Consider the following 17,742-nt stretch of genomic DNA (forward strand, 5'->3'; position numbering starts at 1 on the left):
AGTCATGAAGAAATGTTGTCGGCCATTAGATTCTCTGTTCACATGAAAGGACACCAGCTCTGCCCTTCAATTTTATTTGAAAACAAGTAAGGCAAAAAGCTGAGAAAGCAGCTTCTGTCGGATCCTCCCACTTCCCTGGACAGCCAGCTTAATTTACTCCAGTTTCCCCCCCCCCTCCACCATCTTGACCATTTCCACAGCGGGTATTTGCACCTCCGGAGACTTCACAAGCCTGCAGACCATCAGGCCTGCTTATCAAAGCAGGAGCAGGGAAGCAATCAATCATGCCTTATTTGACAGGAGCCCCAGTTTTATCGACACCTATGGAAACGCCAAGGAGTTCGGCTCCCTCCCTCCGAAAAGAGGGGCAGACTGACAACTATTTCAGAGCCCAGTTGCCATGTTGAAGGCAGCCTTAACAGACACCTGCCCCCCCCCAATATGGCTGCTAAACCTCCTGCTACCCCGTGGAGCCGCTGGGCCAGAAGCTCAAAGTGGCCCCAGGACGTCTTCAGCCTCCAAAGGGTTCTGTTGCTGGATCTCTCCTGGCCCAGCTGGCTTTAATATATATAGGTTGCTCTCTCAACGTCTCTACCAGATGTTCAGCAGCTGGGCTACTGCTGACCCATGAGCCAACTCTCCTTCCCCAGTGAAATCTGAAGTAGAAACGCCGGGCTTACCAAAGAGTGCCTTAAAGAGCACACAAAGCCATACAAGTGTAGTCCTCAACTTACGGCCACGAAGGGAGCCCAAAATTTCCCTCGCTAAGCGAGACATTTTTTTAAAGCGAGCTTTGTCCCATTTTACGACGTTGCTTGCCACAGCCGTTAAACCAGTGGTTCTCAACCTGTGGGTCGGGACCCCATTTGGGGTCGAACGACCATTTCACGGGGGTCGCCAAACAACGCAGTCCGCCATTTTTTCCCCATTTTCCTTAGTTGTGCTACTCCCTTTTATTCTATTGGCTTTTGAAAGCCAATAGAATAGACTCTCTTGAATAGAGTCTAATTCTATTGGCTTTCAAAAGCCAATAGGAATTGTCCAGGCTGTCTCTGCCCTGCTGAGCCCGCCAAAAGTCCCATTCTGCAAACGGTGCTGCACCAGTTGAGTAGTCCTCGACTTACGACTGGTTAAGTAGTCCTTGACTTACGACCGGTTGGGGGTCGCGGCATTAATAAGGTTGAGAACCACTGCGTTAAACGAATCACCGTGGTGGTTAACTTAGTCACACGGTTGTTAAGTCTGGTTTCCCCGTCCACTTTGCTTGTCGGAAGGTTGTAAACGGGGGACTCCATGGACCCTGCAGCCATCGTAAATATGAGTCAGTTTCCGAGCGTCTGAATTTCACGATCGCGTGACTCTGGGGATGCTGCAAGGGTCTATAAGGGTGAAAAACGTCGCTTTTTTCCAGCGGCGCTGTAACTTTGAATGGCCACTAAATGAGGACTATTGTAATTGTAATTCAAGGACTACCTGTGCAGTGATTTACAAACCATAACTGGCCACACCCGTACAATATTCTAAATATTCTAAATCAAGACCAGCCTAAACATTCTAAATTAAAACCGAACCGACTAAGCTTAGCCCAAGATGTTAGTCCTGACAGCGTCCGCTTGACCGGCATCTTGTATCCTGCTAACCAGGACAGGAATGTCCATGGCAGGGGTCTTCAAACTTGGCCCTTGTATGACTTGTGGACTTCAACTCCCAGAATTCCTCAGCCAGGAATATTTTTACTGTTATTTCATACCTGCCTCCATCTGTAGAAAACTGGATCCCTTTCAATGAATTTGGGGAAACCAAGAGTGGAGTAGTTAAAAAAAAAAAGAAAAAAGAGGCTCAAACTGCAGGCACAACCACAAATCGGAACCTTTTTGCAACGTGCATTGATTGATCAAGACCAGGGGTCTTCAAACTTAGCCCTTTTATGACTTGTGGACTTCAACTCCCAGAATTCCTCAGCCAGGCACGTGTGCCTGGCTGAGGAATTCTGGGAGTTGAAGTCCACAAGTCATAAAAGGGCCAAGTTTGAAGACCTCTGGTCTATAGAGATTCTCAGTCATCCAGGTCACAGTTAACCCAAAGGTGCTTTTTCACGAGGCAATTGGACTTCCTTGTTTTTCTTTGAAGACATTTTGCTTCTCCTCCAAGAGGCTTCTTCCATTCCCCGCCATCCCGTCAGAGCTGAAGGAGCTTCTTGGAGGAGAAGCAAAACGTCTTCAAAGAAAAACAAGAAAGCCCAGTTACCTCGTGAAAAAAGCACTTTTGGGACAGGAGAGGAACGCTCCTGTTCTCCTGCTGCATCAAAGGTGGAGAGGCTCACGAGTGGATAAGCTCAAATGCTTGTAACTAGCTAGAAGGCAAATGGGAAGACAGCAAACTTAAAACAACTGGGGAGGTCTTAGTAAGGGTACTCGCCAGATACTTTGATTAGTGCCACCCCTGCTGGCTGGAGATAAACCGCCCCCAGCCACAGCACTTAGCAATATTAGAGTTTTTCCACATCTGAAAAGAAGCAGATAAGATACACAACAGCAGGAAGCCATTTGGCCAGGCTCACAAAGACCCTTCTATGGAGAGACCCATCAAATGTAGGGAGAACAAGCCATCTGGGAAAACTGAGGTCACCTACAACCTTGAGCAGCAGCAAAGTGATACAAGCTGAAGCTCTTGTGTCTCTGTGTGTGTGATTTTCACAAAGAGAGGTCCTTAAAGGAACAAAAACCGTTTTTCATGACCACGCAATCGTTCATGAGTTTACAGCACTGGAGTTGCAGAATCTGCAAATGTCCGCCGTCTCTATCAGCTTCAGTTTTTCACCGAGCCAACCTCTTTCTATTAAGAGGTTTCTGGAGAAAAAGAAAAGCAGATGGCTATATCTCCAATAGAAAATAGAAGAGAAAGCCAGTGCATTTAATAGAAAAATTCAAAAACCTAAATCCCTCAATTGGGGTTGCACAAAATGCCTGAATTTGAACGGTGTTGAGCATTTGGAAAACTGGAGCAAGACAGAGATAACGGTTCTTTGTCACAACTGTATTAATTTTTCATCGGCTTCTCAACGAGACCATGATTGTTAAGAGCCATTGCCTCAGACAAATGGGAACTCTTAGGCCTTAAAGATTTTCCTGGTCCCCTAAATCAGGGCTTTTCAACCAGTGGTACGGGTACCACTTGTGGTACATTGGCACCTGGCAGGTGGTATGCGACCATCCTAGAAAAGGGGTAGCAGGGGAGGGGAATGAGCTGAACCGGTTGCAGCACCGCACAAGCCTGAGTGAGAGATGGCTGGAGCTGCAGGGCTGTCAGGGCTCAGCGGAAGCACCAGGATCAGCGCTACTTTCCAGCTGATGAGCGCTTCTCCGGGGCTGTCAGGGAGCAGCGGAAGTGCCAGGATCAGCGCCAAGCTCCAGCTGGAGCTTGGCACTGATCTTGGTGCTTCTGCTGAGCCGTGAAGAAGCACCAATCAGCTGGAAAGCAGCACTGATCCTGGCACTTCCGCTGAGCCCAAAAGAAGCGCCGATCAGCTGGAATGTTGCAGCATCTCCAGGGTCTTGTGATTTACATTCAGACGCTTGGCAACTGATTCATATTTATGACGGTCAGAGTGTCCCAGGGTCAGGTGAAGTGACCAAAACCTGCTGCAACCACCCAGCAGATGGGGGGAATTAAAACCAAACACCCCCCCACCCCCACTGCCAATCCTCAATAGAAATGCTCACAACAATGAAAACCTCGGACAGGAGGAAGAGCGCGGCTAGGCGGGCAGGCAGGTGTCTTGCTCATTTGTGGCTTGGGGGGCACTTTTTCAGTGCCATTGTAACTTCGAACAGTCACTAAGTGAATTGTTGTAAGTTGAGGACTACCTGTACTTCATCACTTTTTTCCTTTCCTTTTTTTTAATCATCAAGTTTTTGACACCTTGCTAGGCGACTGGTGGTACTCGGATATTGCCATATCCTAAAAGTGGTACAATGGGTGAAAAGGTTGAAAAGCCCTGTCCTAAATGTTGTCATCTACTCAAGACCACAGTTAGGGAAGTAAATAGCTTGTCAGTTGAAACTGGAATGAGCTATTTTATGCCATTGCTCAAGAGTTAGATGGTTTTGTGGTTTCCTAGTTTACTATGCTATTAGTTTTAACCCTAACCATCATGGAGGCTTGTTTGGGAAAGAAACCACGATCTATCCAGCTGTCACTCTATAATTAACATGTCCAGAACCTCAACTGCAGAACTCTACAGTGATTTTGGTTCTTCCATATTCTCTTTTTATTGTCAAATATGCCAACCTGCAACAACTGACATATTTCTACGGCAACTTCAAGAGAATAAACCACTCTACAAATTATTTATAGGCAACATGTCAAAAATAAAAATATGCAAACATTCTTGAGTTCAAATGGATCTTCAAAAAATCAAGAGTAAGCATTCCTACCTATATTAAGTAGAAATAATTTTGTCTTTTTTCTTGGGTCTTGTGAGTTACCACAAGGAACCACCAAACCAAAGTAAAAGCATAAACACCCCAAAGAGTTTCTTTTTATGATAAAAGTAGCCTGTATATGAGCATTCCAGCTACATCAAAGCTTTCTCTCTCCTAAAGATTGGTTTCTTTAACAATCAAGGAGACTGGATTGATTTTTAAAAATCCATTTATAGTTCAAAAGGCAGATGAGTTTGAAAGACAGATAGGCAGGCCATTCAAACACATCTCAGCTGACTTCACAACCTTAATGCTTTGTGTTCAGCCTTTGACAGGACTTAACATTGATCCGATTGTGGCAATGTTTCTATCAAGGACAATCGTTTACATTTGATGCCTGGACCCTAAGAAGGATCAGGACTTCTTAGTCCTTGAATAGGACTTTGAAATTCTGTCAGAGCAATGGAAAGCATTTTTTTTTTCAACAGCAATTTCCATGAAACTGACATGGTGCTTGTTAAGTAAACCAGTTAATAATAAAGATCAGTTACCCAGGTAATTAAGATAAAGTAGTCTGGAAAAAAACAACAATGAAGAATGAAAGCTGAAAGAAGAAACAAAATGAAATATTGCATCAGATTGGAAAAACTCAGCCTAGAGTAGACTCACTGCCAGAAGAGGCTGCAAGACCACCAACTCCTAAAGCTGGAACAGCAGCTGAAGGAAGGACAAGAAGGAAAAACTAATCAAGGAGAAAACCAAACTAGAACTAAGGAGAAATTTCCTGACAGTGAGAACAATTAATCGGTGGAATTCAGCTTGCCTCCAGAAATTGTGGGTGCTCCATCCCTGGAGGTGAAGAAGAGACTGGACAGCCATTTGCCTGAAATGGTAGAGGGTTTCCTGATCAATCAGGGGGTTGGACTAGAAGACCTCCAAGGTCCCTTTCAACTGTTATTCTGTATATCAGGTTGTGGGAGAAGGCTATCTATGGCTACTAATCATGACAGACAGGTATAGCCTCCCGTTTTAGAGGTAGCCAGCTTCTCAAAATCAGTTGTTGGGGAACACATATCTGTGTGTGTGTGTGTGTGTGTGTGTGTGTGTGTGTGTGTGTGTGTGTAAGAGAGAGAAAAGGAAGATTTCTGCAGGCATAGCCTGCTAGTCAGCTTCCTATTGTCATCTTCTTAGCCACTGTGAAAACAGAACTCGGAGCCAGAGCTTCTGGTCTGATTCTGCACAATTCTTCTCATATAATCTGGATTGCAAGTCAAATAGGAATAATTGCAGTTGATCATCTCTGTTCCCCCTTTGCTGCTTTTTCCTGCCAAACTTTGGACAATTTAAAGATAAAGATTTATATTTTTGTTCTAGTAAGCGACACCCGCTTTACTGCTCAATAATATTTCAATACCCCGAGCTGGATATTGAGCTATGACCTATATGACCTACTATCCAATAAACGTGCTACCTTATGTTCTTGGAAAAAAAAAAGTCCTGAGTCCTTTTCCCTCCCACCTCACAAATTTGCTTTCCCACAGGTTTCTAATTCCAGCATACAGAACAAGCAGCCACATGTTTGTTCCCCCCTTTTCAGGTTAAAAAGCCCACTCACCCCTCTTGTGCATAAAAATGAAGAGATCGTCCAGGAACTTCTTCCGTTCGGGGTCACTATCCAATTCATACAACTGTGGAATAAAGCAAGCGCAATTTAACTTGGGCTGGGCGTAGAAAGGAAAACAAGAGTTCAGAGCCATGTTCAGCGGGTAGAAAGGCACAACTCAACTCAGATTGGAAGTTTCCTCCCCCTTCCCCCCCCAAAAAAAAACCCAGCAGAAAAATATTTGAAGCTCCTGTTTAATGCAGCCTCAGGTTAAAAAAAAAAATCAGGCTGGCGACACAGGTAGTTTGCATTCCAGGCACGGATAATATGGATCTAGAAACCAGGCTAATGTTGCAGCAGGTATCAATTTTCTGAAATGGAGGATTGAAGGTGGTGGCTATAAAGAAAACAAATGTCCTAAACCAGCGTTTCTCAACCTTGCCCACTTTAAGATGAGAAGACTTCAACTCCCAGAATTCCCCAGCCCAGCCAGAATTGTGGGAGTTGAAGTCCCTGCATTTTAAAGTGGGCCAGATCAAGAACCACTTTCCCAAATAATCTGACACAAAGCTATCAAAGCTATCCAGATCAATGGCTCCACCACCAGCACCACAACGCTTGCGAAATAAATCACTGTGGATTTGAAGCCTGGATTACCGTTAAGAGGTACTAAAAATTACAACCCACGAAAGCTAAATAAGGGATGATCAGCCCAGCCAGATCAAGAGATCTATGGAAGCTGATTTGGAAGGAATCCAAGCCTCCACCTAACAAATTGGCGAAAGTGTTACTGTTTGAAAGCTCTTTTTTCAAACCCCTTTGAGATAGCAGTGTCATCCCAGGCAGTAGAGCAGTGTTTCTCAACCTTGACAATTTTAAGGCATGTGGATTTCAACTCCCAGAATTCCACAGCCAGCAATGCTGGCTGTGGAATTCTGGGAGTTGAAGTCCACATGCCTTAAAATTATCAAGGTTGAGAAACACTGCAGTAGAGTTTTTGCAATAGCTTCCACCCTGGATGCAAACGGACAGTCCAAGTTAAGTTGTTGCACTGACCTTGGCAAAATCGCGGGATATCTCTCTTCCTCTGCTACTGTCGGCTTCTTCGCTCCAAGTCATGTTCCCGTTCTGAAGAGGAAGAAAACCAAAAGCAGACAGCTATTAAAAGAAAAGAGCAGGCATCGATGGAGATTCTCCATCATCCAGGACATGGCTGTCCCCAAAGGCAACTAGACTTTCTTGGGTTTCCCCCCCACCCTGAAAACGTTTCGCTTCTCCATCCAAGAAATTTCTTCAGTTCTAACTGACCGTTTATTCAGAACTGAAGAGGCTTCTTGGGCGAGAAACGAAACGTTTTCAGGGGGAAAAAAATACCAAAAAGTCCAGCTGCCTTTTTTTTTTTTTTTGAAAAGCATCTTTGGGCCGAAAGAGCAGGTAAGACCACCAGTGGGTCACTCCCAACAGAGGAAGCATTTAAGTTAAGAAACAGGAATCGGTTAATTGTTACAACCCACCTGAGCTGGTATAAAACTGGAACTAACTAGCTCAGTGTTTCTCAACCTTGACCATTTTAAGGCATGTGGACTTCAACTCCCAGAATTCCACAGCCAGCAATGCTGGCTGTGGAATTCTGGGAGTTGAAGTCCACATGCCTTAAAATGGTCAAGGTTGAGAAACACTGATTTTAACTAGCTTTTCCTCAAAGATGGGCAGTGATTTATAGAAGAGTACTTTGCATGATGTCAGATGTCAAAGGATGGTTTCATTTGCATATATTGGTACAAAAGTTCCAATTCCTTTTTTTTTATTTTTCCCTTTAGTAAATGAACCCAATTCCCACATTTTCGCAACTTCTCATGTTGTAAGGCAGCTTTCCCTACTGAGCATGCAATTCTTGTCCAACAGGCCAACCAGTGGAAATTCTGCAGATTCAAAACTTCTGGAGAATGCCATTAATACAATATCAGATCGGCGGTGGACTCCCATGTCAAGCTCTGCCATAATTACGGTTTGTTGGATTTGGACTTAGCATTTTCAATGAAAACATGACAGCATCCACTCTGGTTCATAACTTAACATGTGAAGCAAGCCAGCTATTCAATAAACAATCTTGGTTCACCAGAACACCTTGCTGACGTAAGTCCTTTGCTATTGGCTGCAGAAAGGCTCAAGAAATGGCATTTTTCTGTTCCTATTCATTCTTCTCTGTATGCAAGACAGACTGTGAGAACCAATAAAGGAGAATATTTGTAGCTCAAGGCCTTGGTGCTCTCTGAGCTTGGTTATTTTCTTGCAGACATTTCATTACCTGATTAGGTAACATCATCAGTGTTAGTACAGATGATGTTGCCTAGTTTGACTAATGAAATGCCTGCAAGAAAACCATCAAGTTCAGAGAGCACCAAGGACCCCTCAGACTGTAAGAAGTTGAACACAATCAACTGTTATGGAACGTGAATCCTGGACTTCATAGGTTTAAGATAGGGGTGGAGAACGATGGCCCTGTTATGACTTGTGGACTTCCACTCCCAGAATTCATGAAGCCCACAAGTCATAAAGGGGCTATGGTTCCCCACCTCTACTCTACGACAAACTTTCCTTCAGCACAGACCTCCTTTAAATACTTTTTGTGGCCACAGACCATGGCCAAAGACCCCCAAGATTTAAGATTTAAATTATAATATTTTGTTCGAGCCTTCACGGACCTCCTGTGACAACATATGGCCCCAGGGATTCGTGGACCACAGGTTGAGAACTACTAATTTAAGAGGCTAAACTCTCCCAGGGGTTTCTGTCACAGCCCAAGCAGTGGTCACACCAGGAGGCTATGGAAGAGCAGTCCTGACTTTCTAACGATTGTGGGAATGGAAGGATGACTACTACGGCCCTCCCAACTGCCAACATTGCAATGCAAAAATGCCCGGGCAACAGGCAAAAAGCGAAACCAATAAGGTCAAATGCCAGGGGATGTGTGTGACCCACCATCTGCTGGTAAGCACACAGGATCTTAAATCAGATGAAAAGCCACTGAATGCAAGGAGGGGTTACCAAACAAAAACAGTTTTTAATTAGAGCCACTTTAATGCTCACAGTTTAGTGTCATCTGACACTGACACACACACTGAATTAACAAGATGAATAGCTCGGGGATGGGCAGCATGACTGACTGACTGACTCACACACACATACACACACCAATCTTTTGAATGGCACAGGTTGCCTTAAAGCCTGCTGGTTTTATTTGAGCCAGCAATTCCGGCTGAAAAGTCAATTATCCAGTGAGGCCCATCAGCCGAAATATATTTAATGGAGGATTATGACTGCTTCTGTTGTGTCAGCTGTTTTGTTGCAGCTGTTGCCTTTCTTGAGCCAACTTCAGAAACAGCTACAGATACAAATCTCATCTTGACAAGCAGGACAGCTAAAGGTTCTCCACCCAACTCAAGTGGCCACTCACAATACCGGCGTCCCAAAATGCAAGTTAGCATCCTGATACAGGCACAAGTAGTCCTCGACTTACAACACTTTGTTTAGAGACCGTCCAAAGTTACGGTGACACTGAAAAAAGTGACCTACGGCCGCTTTTCACACTTATGACCACCGCACCATCCTGTGGTCGCGTGATCCAAATTCAAATGCTTGGCAACTGACTCATACTTACGACGGTCGCAGTGTCCCGGGGGTCATGTGATGATTCCCTTTTGCAACCTTCTGACAAGCAAAGTCAATGGGGGATTCACTTAACAACCAGGTCACTAATTGAACAACTGCAATGATTCAGTTAACAACCGGGGCAAGAAAAGTCGTAAAATGGGGCAAAACTCACTTCACAAACGTCTCACTTAGCAATGTAAAATTCTGGGCTCGACTGTGGTCGTAAATCGAGGATTACCTGTAGAGTTGTTAAGCTAGTGTTGTTTTAATAAGATTTATATTATGACAGGACTTTTGGACTGGAAGGACTTTTTTTTCCGTCTGTTTTTGGATTCTTCTGCCCCTCTTTTCTCTGAGGTGGCTTTCCCCCCCCCACAGTTCATTATTTTATTAATAGAGATGTGACTTAAATATTGATAAATTCAGTTTCCCCACCCATTCCATTATTGTATTGATCGCTTCTTCTGCAAAAATCTAAATGGAAATTGCAAAGATTCCTTGTAACAATAACAATAAGCACTTCAAAATATAAGAATACGTTATTTATGATTTATTATTAGACCCATTGTAGCTTTCTGTTTAACTCCTTATGGCATCTTCCTACTGTTTTTTTTCAGTAATAAAAGAAAAAAACATTATTGGCAAGGATCCGTAGGTATTCCAAAGCGCAAAGAGCCACGTTGGTTGGAAAAAGAAGCACTACTGAAACGACAGCACATAGGACACAACAGTACTATTTTTAGAAGCTGCAATTACTGGTGTGTAATTTGGGGGGGGGGGATTTTATTGATTTTCTAGTTTTACATTTAAATATTTGAAAAGCAACGTGGCGGCTGAGTTGATCAATAATTCAATAACATACAGTCTGAGGTGGCTTCTTATTTGCCTAGTGATATGCTGGCTAAAAATATTAACCTTTCACCGGGAACAGAAGAACAGCAGCAACAAAACCAAGGCAGGTGAGTATTGCGCAAGACTGGAGGGAAAATGGAACAAGGGAGATATTTAGTGCTATTTGCATGGGTGGCATTAAGAAATTTTTCTTTTGAATATTATACAACGGTGGCAAGAAAGGTTGTGAAATGGTTGCAATGCTCACTTAACAACTGTCTTGCACAGCAACAGAAATTGTGATCATAGGTTGAGGACTTCCAGTATAGACCCAGTCCCACAAGCCACCTGATTGTACAAAACTAGTGACAAGGTACAGACAATGGAACAAGCTGCATCGATTGGAGCTGGGATAGAAAAACAACATTTCCATCCCTCGTTTAGTCAAAAGCGTGATTTAAGTTCTCTTATTGAAACCGCACAATATTAACATTTACGTTTCTGGGATTATTATTTTTTTTAAAATTTGCCCAATTTAAAATGTTTATTTTTTTTATTGTGTGTACCTTGCAACTGGCTCTGTGCTGCCCTTACCACATAGTAGCAAATTTCAAATGTTTATGATAGGAAATAAACACTGTTGCTGTTTATATCTCAAAACAGGGCAAAAACATTTCTCCTCTTCCTAAGAGGAAAATCAGCTCTGCCTTTATCTTCAAGGAAGTGACCAGGCTTAGCATTTTGTGTATATAGAGAGGAAACACAGTAAAAAAATGACAATGAAGGTTGTCTAATCTAATCTAATGTAAAAAAAAAAAACCTATCAATTGTGCTGTGCTTTCTCTGCCACGGCAAATGAGCAGGCTTTGCACTGTGGGGGGGAAAAATGGGAATTGTCTAGTCAGTAACTTTGAATAATTGTTTAATTGCTGTACTGCATTTATTTTCAAATCACTTTAAGTGTGACCACAAGCAGTTGAATGACAGAGTTGGAAGGGACCTTGCGAGGTCTTCTAGTCCAGGGCTTTTCAAGCAGTGGTACGGGTACCACCTGTGGTCCATTGGCACCTGGCAGGTGGTACGCGACCATCCTAGAAAAGGGGTAGCAGGGGAGGGGAATGAGCTGAACCGGTGGGAGCACCACACAAGCCTGAGCGAGAGACGGCTGGAGCTGCAGGGCTGTCAAGGCTCAGCAGAAGCACCAGGATCAGCATCAGGATCCAGTTGGAGCTCGGCCTGATCCTGGTGCTTCTGCTGAGCCCTGAAGAAGCGCCGATCAGCTGGAATGTTGCAGCGTCTCCAGGGTCTTTTGATTTACATTCAGATGCTTGGCAACTGATTCATATTTATGACGGTCACAGTGTCCCAGGGTCATGTGAAGTGACCAAAAGCTGCTGCAACTACGCAGCAGATGGGGGGAATAAAAACCAAACACCCCCACTCCACCCCCTGCTGCCAATCCTCAACAGAAATGCTCACAACAATGGAAACCTCGGACAGGAGGAAAAGCGCCGCTGGGCGGGCAGGCAGGTGTCTTGCTCGGCTGTGGTTTGGGGGGGGGGGCACTTTTTCAGTGCCATTGTAACTTCGAACGGTCACCGAGCAAACTATTGTAAGTTGAGGACTACCTGTACGTCCCTTTTTTTCTTTCTTTTTTTTTTTGGGTCGTCAAGTTTTTGACACCTTTCTAGGCGACTGGTGGTCCTCGGATGTTCCCATATCCTAAAAGTGGTATAATGGGTGAAAAGGTTGAAAAGCCCTGATCTAGTCCAACCCCCTCCTCAGGCAGGAGAACCCATACCATTTCAGACAAGCGGTTGTCCAGCCTCTCCTTAAAAGAGGTCTTAAAATGGGAATGCATTTCCTCCAGAGGGAACTTTTAATAAAAAGTGCCAATTTAAACCAAGTCACCCTATGTTTTAGTGTCGGTAGGACATTCCAATGCAGGAAAGAACTACATGAATTTGCTCTTCTCCAAAGCTGGCAGAAGAATTAGTTTATATCTCCTTAACATCCGTCAATGACGTCATCCATTTAGTCACTCTTTCCTACACATCTTTTTGTATTCTAGCTTTTTTCTTCCCTTAAACTAAACTAAACTAAACTAAACTAAACCAAACCAAACCAAACCAAAAAAGTAAAACTAAAGGAATTCCTTTTCTGTCTCCCACCATCCTGTTCCTTGGTAATTTTTTGTCCCACAACTCATCCTGTAGACCAGCGCCCCCCAAATATTTGGGTGCTCAGGGCCGGTTCCATAGAGAGAGGATTTTCTGCAGACCGGTGTGTATGTGTGTTTTGTGCACCGCCTGCATCCCGTGTGTGCTTTGCTTGTTTGTGTGACCCAGTTTCTAGTGTGCTGCGGACTGCTCCTGATCCACAACCCAGGAGGTTGGGGACCCTTGCTGTAAATCAGGGGTCCTCAACCCCAGGTCCGTGGGCCGGTACCAGGCCGCGGCATGCCAGCAACCGGTCCGCACAAACAAGCAAAGCCCCATCCGCGGGATGCAGGCAGCACACAAAACCACACACCCTCTGGTCCGTGGAAAAAACCTCTCTCCACGGAACTGGTCCCTGGGGCCCAAAAGGTTGGGGACCCTTGCTGTAGATGGCTACAAGCTGGTTGCAAGCTATTTGTTGTTGGCTTCCTGAGATTTTGACTGGATACTACAATACAGAATACTTTTTATTCTATTGAGTCTCCCACCGAGATTGGGTAGAATTCACCCGTGCGCTAGTCATAAACCGGCATGTGAGGGCACGCAGATATGTCTGCAGTCAGCTTTAAAGGATGGACAACTCCAAATAAGCATTTTGAAATGGTGTTGTTCTACAGGGGAGGGGGGGGGTTAAGTCCTCCAGGCATCTCCAAAGCTTTGTCGCTACCCAAAGGGCTGGCACCTTCCAGTTAACTATCAAAGCATGTCAGCCCCTCCCCAGAGCAGGCAAGCTTGACTTTACAGAAGCAATTAAGAGCAGCAGCTATTTTAGGATTACTACTCCCAAGCCACCTGGAGTATCTTATTAGAGTGGAATTCAGAGGGCAAAACAATTGCAGTCTCTCTCTCTCTCTCTCTCCCCCTGGCCCCTGCTTGCAAAAAGCCTGTGGAAACCTTTCCTTGAGGGCAACACTAGAAATTCCTAACACGATCGTGAGTCCCCCCCTCCACTCCTCCGATTTTGGAATTCTACAAAAGAAACCCTGTCAATCATTTGGGGACCTGCTTCTGGAAAAGCGGGTGTTTTAAGACCGAGGGGGAATCTCATCAAATGCCTTTCAGGGTTTTCCAAAGGAAGGAGCCCTTTATTCTCACTGCAAAAGTTGTGTGTGTGTGAAGGGGGGGGGGACAAACAAACAGGAAAAACCAAGGCTGATGAGTGCAACAGACTTTCTACACAAAGGTTCTTCTTGGAGAGCTCAGAATTTGCTTCCTGATTCAATTTCCAGTCTTCAAATGACAACTGTCCGTTTAGCGACGGTTCAAAATGACAACAGCGCTGGAAAAAAAGCGGGATATGATTGTTTTCCACATTACCACTGTTGCAGCAGCACCTCCCTTTCACATGATCGCAACTCAGACGCTTGGCAACTGGGCATGTATTTAGGACACGGCTGCAGGTCATTTTGTGACTTTTGACAAGCCAAGCCAATGGGGGAAATCAGATTCACTTAATAACGGGTGTTACTACCTAAGAACTGCCGTGATTCCCTTAACAACTGTGGCAAGAAAGGACGGAAACAATTAACCAGTGGAACAACCTGCCTCCAGAAGCAGTGAATGCTGGAAGCTTTTAAGAACACACTGGACAGCCATTTGTCTGAAATGGTATAGGGTGTCCTGCCTGAGCAGGGGGTTGGACTAGATGACCTCCAAGGTCCCTTCCAACTACTACTACTACTACTACTACTACTACTACTTCTTCTTCTTCTTCTTCTTCTTCTTCTTCTTCTTCTTCTTCTTCTTCTTCTTCTTCTTCTTCTTCTTCTTCTTCTTCTTCTTCTTCTTCTTCTTCTTCTTCTTCTTCTTCTTCTTCTTCTTCTTCTTCTTCTTCTTCTTCTTCTTCTTCTTCTATTATTATTGGGCAAAACTCACTTAACACATGTCTCACTTAGCGACATAAATTTTGGGCTCCATTGTGGCCGTAAGTCAAAGACTACCTGTACTGCTGTGATTCTATACCACAATTTCACCCCCCCCCCCAAAACCCTGGCTATTTCTTAAAGAGGGCAGCTGTTTTGAGGAGCCGTGTGAATTCAGTCCGCAGAATTAAGTGGGTGGGAGATGCAATTTGGGGATTATTAGAGAAACAAGCAAAATTCCTTTTGTGGGTGGAGAGGAACTGTTGGAAGTGAACCGGGAGCTGTGAAAAAGCTCCGGTGGCATAAATCTCTGGTAAGATTAAGTTGCCCGTAAAGAAAGGGCAGTCCCCTCACAACAAACACAGTCTGAGAAAAGAGGAAAAACACCACTAAGCTTATCAGCACAAAGATTCCTCTCCTGGCAGCTTTTTAAATGCTTGAGAAGTAGATTGTGTTATACTGTTTAAGGGGGGGGGGGGAGATGGGCCTTTCAGGGTATATATTTAATCAAGATTACTTGGCAACTATAGCAGTCCGTTTTGCTGTGAGGCAAGTCCTCCTGATTAAAAAAGAACAAAAACCTAAAACACTTTGCCAAAACTACGGAACAGAAACAACGCTTGTCAATTTAATTCCTGCCCCTTTATGTAAGTATTGATTACTTTGATAGTTCAAAAATGGATGTTCTGGACCGCAAATTCCTCCCCAGCTTCTTTTTTTTATTATTATTAAAAGTTTTAAAAATTTTATACAATATATACCCCAAATCCCTCCCCCCCTCCCCCACTTCCCAGAGCTGATTACAGGGTTACAAATAAACAATCATAATCTAACTAACATTACCCAACTATACTAACAATCAAATCCATAACATACTTTAACTCCTTTTCAAAATAAATATTAACAAATTAAAAATGAAAATAATATAATTAAACCATAATACTAAAAATATAAATTCAACCATATTAAATTATTAGTAATAATCTAAAATTTACTCATAAGCTAGATAATACTTTTTAGTCTCATATTTATTCTGAATATAATCTATCCATCTTCTCCAAACCGAAATGTATCTTTCTTGGGAATAATCCTTCAAATAAGCAGAAATTTTTGCCATTTCTGCTAAATTAGACACCTTGAGTATCCATTCTTCCATAGTAGGCATTGAATCTTTCTTCCAATATTGCCCCACCAGTAATCTTGCAGCTGTTATAAGATTCAACATCAAATTAATTTCTTTAACATCAAAGTCTACAATAACACCTAATAAAAATAATTGTGGCGTAAACTTTATCTTTCTCTTTAAAATCTTTTGAATGTTCCACCAAATCTTAATCCAAAAAGCTTTTATATTTCTACAAGTCCCTCCCCAGCGTGTTGTTTAAAGCTATATTCCTACTGCAATGGACAGTGTTTTTCAACCCTGGCAATGTTCAAGACACGTGGACCTCAACTCCCAGAATTCCCTAGCCAACAATGTGGAGGAAGCCTGACATAGACCCTCACTGCTCCGATGCTCGTGACACACTTCACCTTGAATTCCGACAACTCTGAAGGGGCTGAGTTTGCATTAAGCCAAAAGACAAGCACCTCTGCCAATTAGCACCCCTAAAAGTAATTTCTCCCTCGTACTTTTCAAACAAGCAAGCTAAAAAACCCCACTATACAGGTGGTCCTCACCTTACGACAGTTCATTTACTGATCGTTCAAAGTTACGACAGCACTGAAAAAAGCAACTTACGGCCGTTTTTCACACAGCATCCCCATGGTCACATGATCAGAATTGGCAACTGACTTGTACTTATGACGGTTGCAGCGTCCCACAATCCCCTTTCGCAACCTTTTGACAAGCAAAGTCAATGGGGAAGCCGGAGTCACTTAACAATTGTATTGCTGACTTAACAAGTGCAGTGATTCCCTTAGCAAGAAATGTTGTAAAATGAGGCAAAACTCACTTAACCAATGTTTCACTTAGCAACGTAACTTTTGGGCTCAACAGTGCTCATAACTCGAGGTCTACTGTAGAGGCAGGGAGCAATATGAAAGAAATCTCAACCTGAATGAAACTTTTTTTCTTCTTTATTTCTTTTATTTTTATTTCTACTTCGTTGGACCACGGCCATCAAGATCTCTTGATATATTTTGATTTGTGGTTTAAATCTGCATGAATTTGGGAAGTGTGATGAAAGGGAGAAAAGAAACTAAACTTCGTGTTTCTTTCTGAGGATTTTTTTTGCCCGTCTCTTGAAAGACAGCCAAAGCTTCCTCCTTGTTCTGCGCTGACAATATTCTCGCCGCCCCTCTGTCAGAAGCTGGGCTGGCTTTTGTCGGCGAGGGTGTTGTGACAATTAATTACTTTGTGTTGGACACTGAATGGAACTCAAAGCAAACACGCATCAACAGCCTCCTTCCTTTTGAGAATACTCTTTGCTAACCGAAAACGTTCAAGGGGGCTTTAAGTTGACTTTTCTCCAAAGAAAAGGGTGTTTTTTTTAAAAAAAAGAAAGAAATAAAAAGGGGAAGTGAAGAGGAAAATTAAAAAAAAAAAAACCAAACAAATAAAACACCAAGAACTCCTCTTAGCTCTGAATGCATCCATTTCAAACAACGTTAGGTAGAATGCCCTTTTTAGATCAAACCACCGTTCTGGATGGATGCAAACTGCAAATTTAAGTAGCTCTTGACAGGAGAACATTACAGAGGACAGGCAAAAGACTTAATTCTTCCCAGACTTTAAGGGACAAGAGGTTTGCCTGGAACAAAAATAGCTACCTTGCTTCTCTCCTCTTACAAAATGGGTGACTGACATCCATCCCAACGTCAACCTTGCCTATTAATAGACACCATAATCCTGGGGTAGTTAAATGAACTGTGGATGGAGGATGCCTTTGCAATGTCCCTCAAAAGAATTCCTGGCAAGCAAAGATTCTCCTGCAAATTAAATAAGAAGAACTGATTTCAGCTCTCTGGTTTACAACAAAAGAATTCTTTATTGGCCAAGTGTGGTTGGACACATAAGGAATTTCTCTCTGGTGCAGAAGCTCTCAGTGTACATACGAGTAATAGTGATAAAGCAGGATCATAAACTCTGGTTTACAACACAACAGAGACATGTAAAAAAAAATGCGTACGCATAGTCCTCAACTTAC

At 43.3% G+C, this 17,742-nt stretch overlaps 1 protein-coding gene across 2 annotated transcripts in view; it reads right to left on the reverse strand.

The window, feature by feature from the left end:
- ARID3B (AT-rich interaction domain 3B) overlaps positions 1 to 17,742 on the reverse strand; it is a 66,153-nt gene that overhangs the window by 34,808 nt on the left and 13,603 nt on the right. For both annotated transcript variants that reach the window (XM_039337548.1, XM_039337547.1), the window contains exons 3-4: positions 7,084 to 7,155; positions 6,040 to 6,112 (exon numbers count right to left, since the gene is read on the reverse strand). In XM_039337548.1, coding sequence (XP_039193482.1) covers positions 6,040 to 6,112; positions 7,084 to 7,155 — 145 coding nt within the window. The remainder of the gene's footprint in view (positions 1 to 6,039; positions 6,113 to 7,083; positions 7,156 to 17,742) is intronic.

The sequence above is a fragment of the Crotalus tigris genome, unplaced genomic scaffold (assembly GCF_016545835.1).
Source record: "Crotalus tigris isolate CLP2741 ecotype Arizona unplaced genomic scaffold, ASM1654583v1 scf7180000017683.1919423, whole genome shotgun sequence".
NCBI classification, from domain to species: domain Eukaryota; kingdom Metazoa; phylum Chordata; class Lepidosauria; order Squamata; family Viperidae; genus Crotalus; species Crotalus tigris.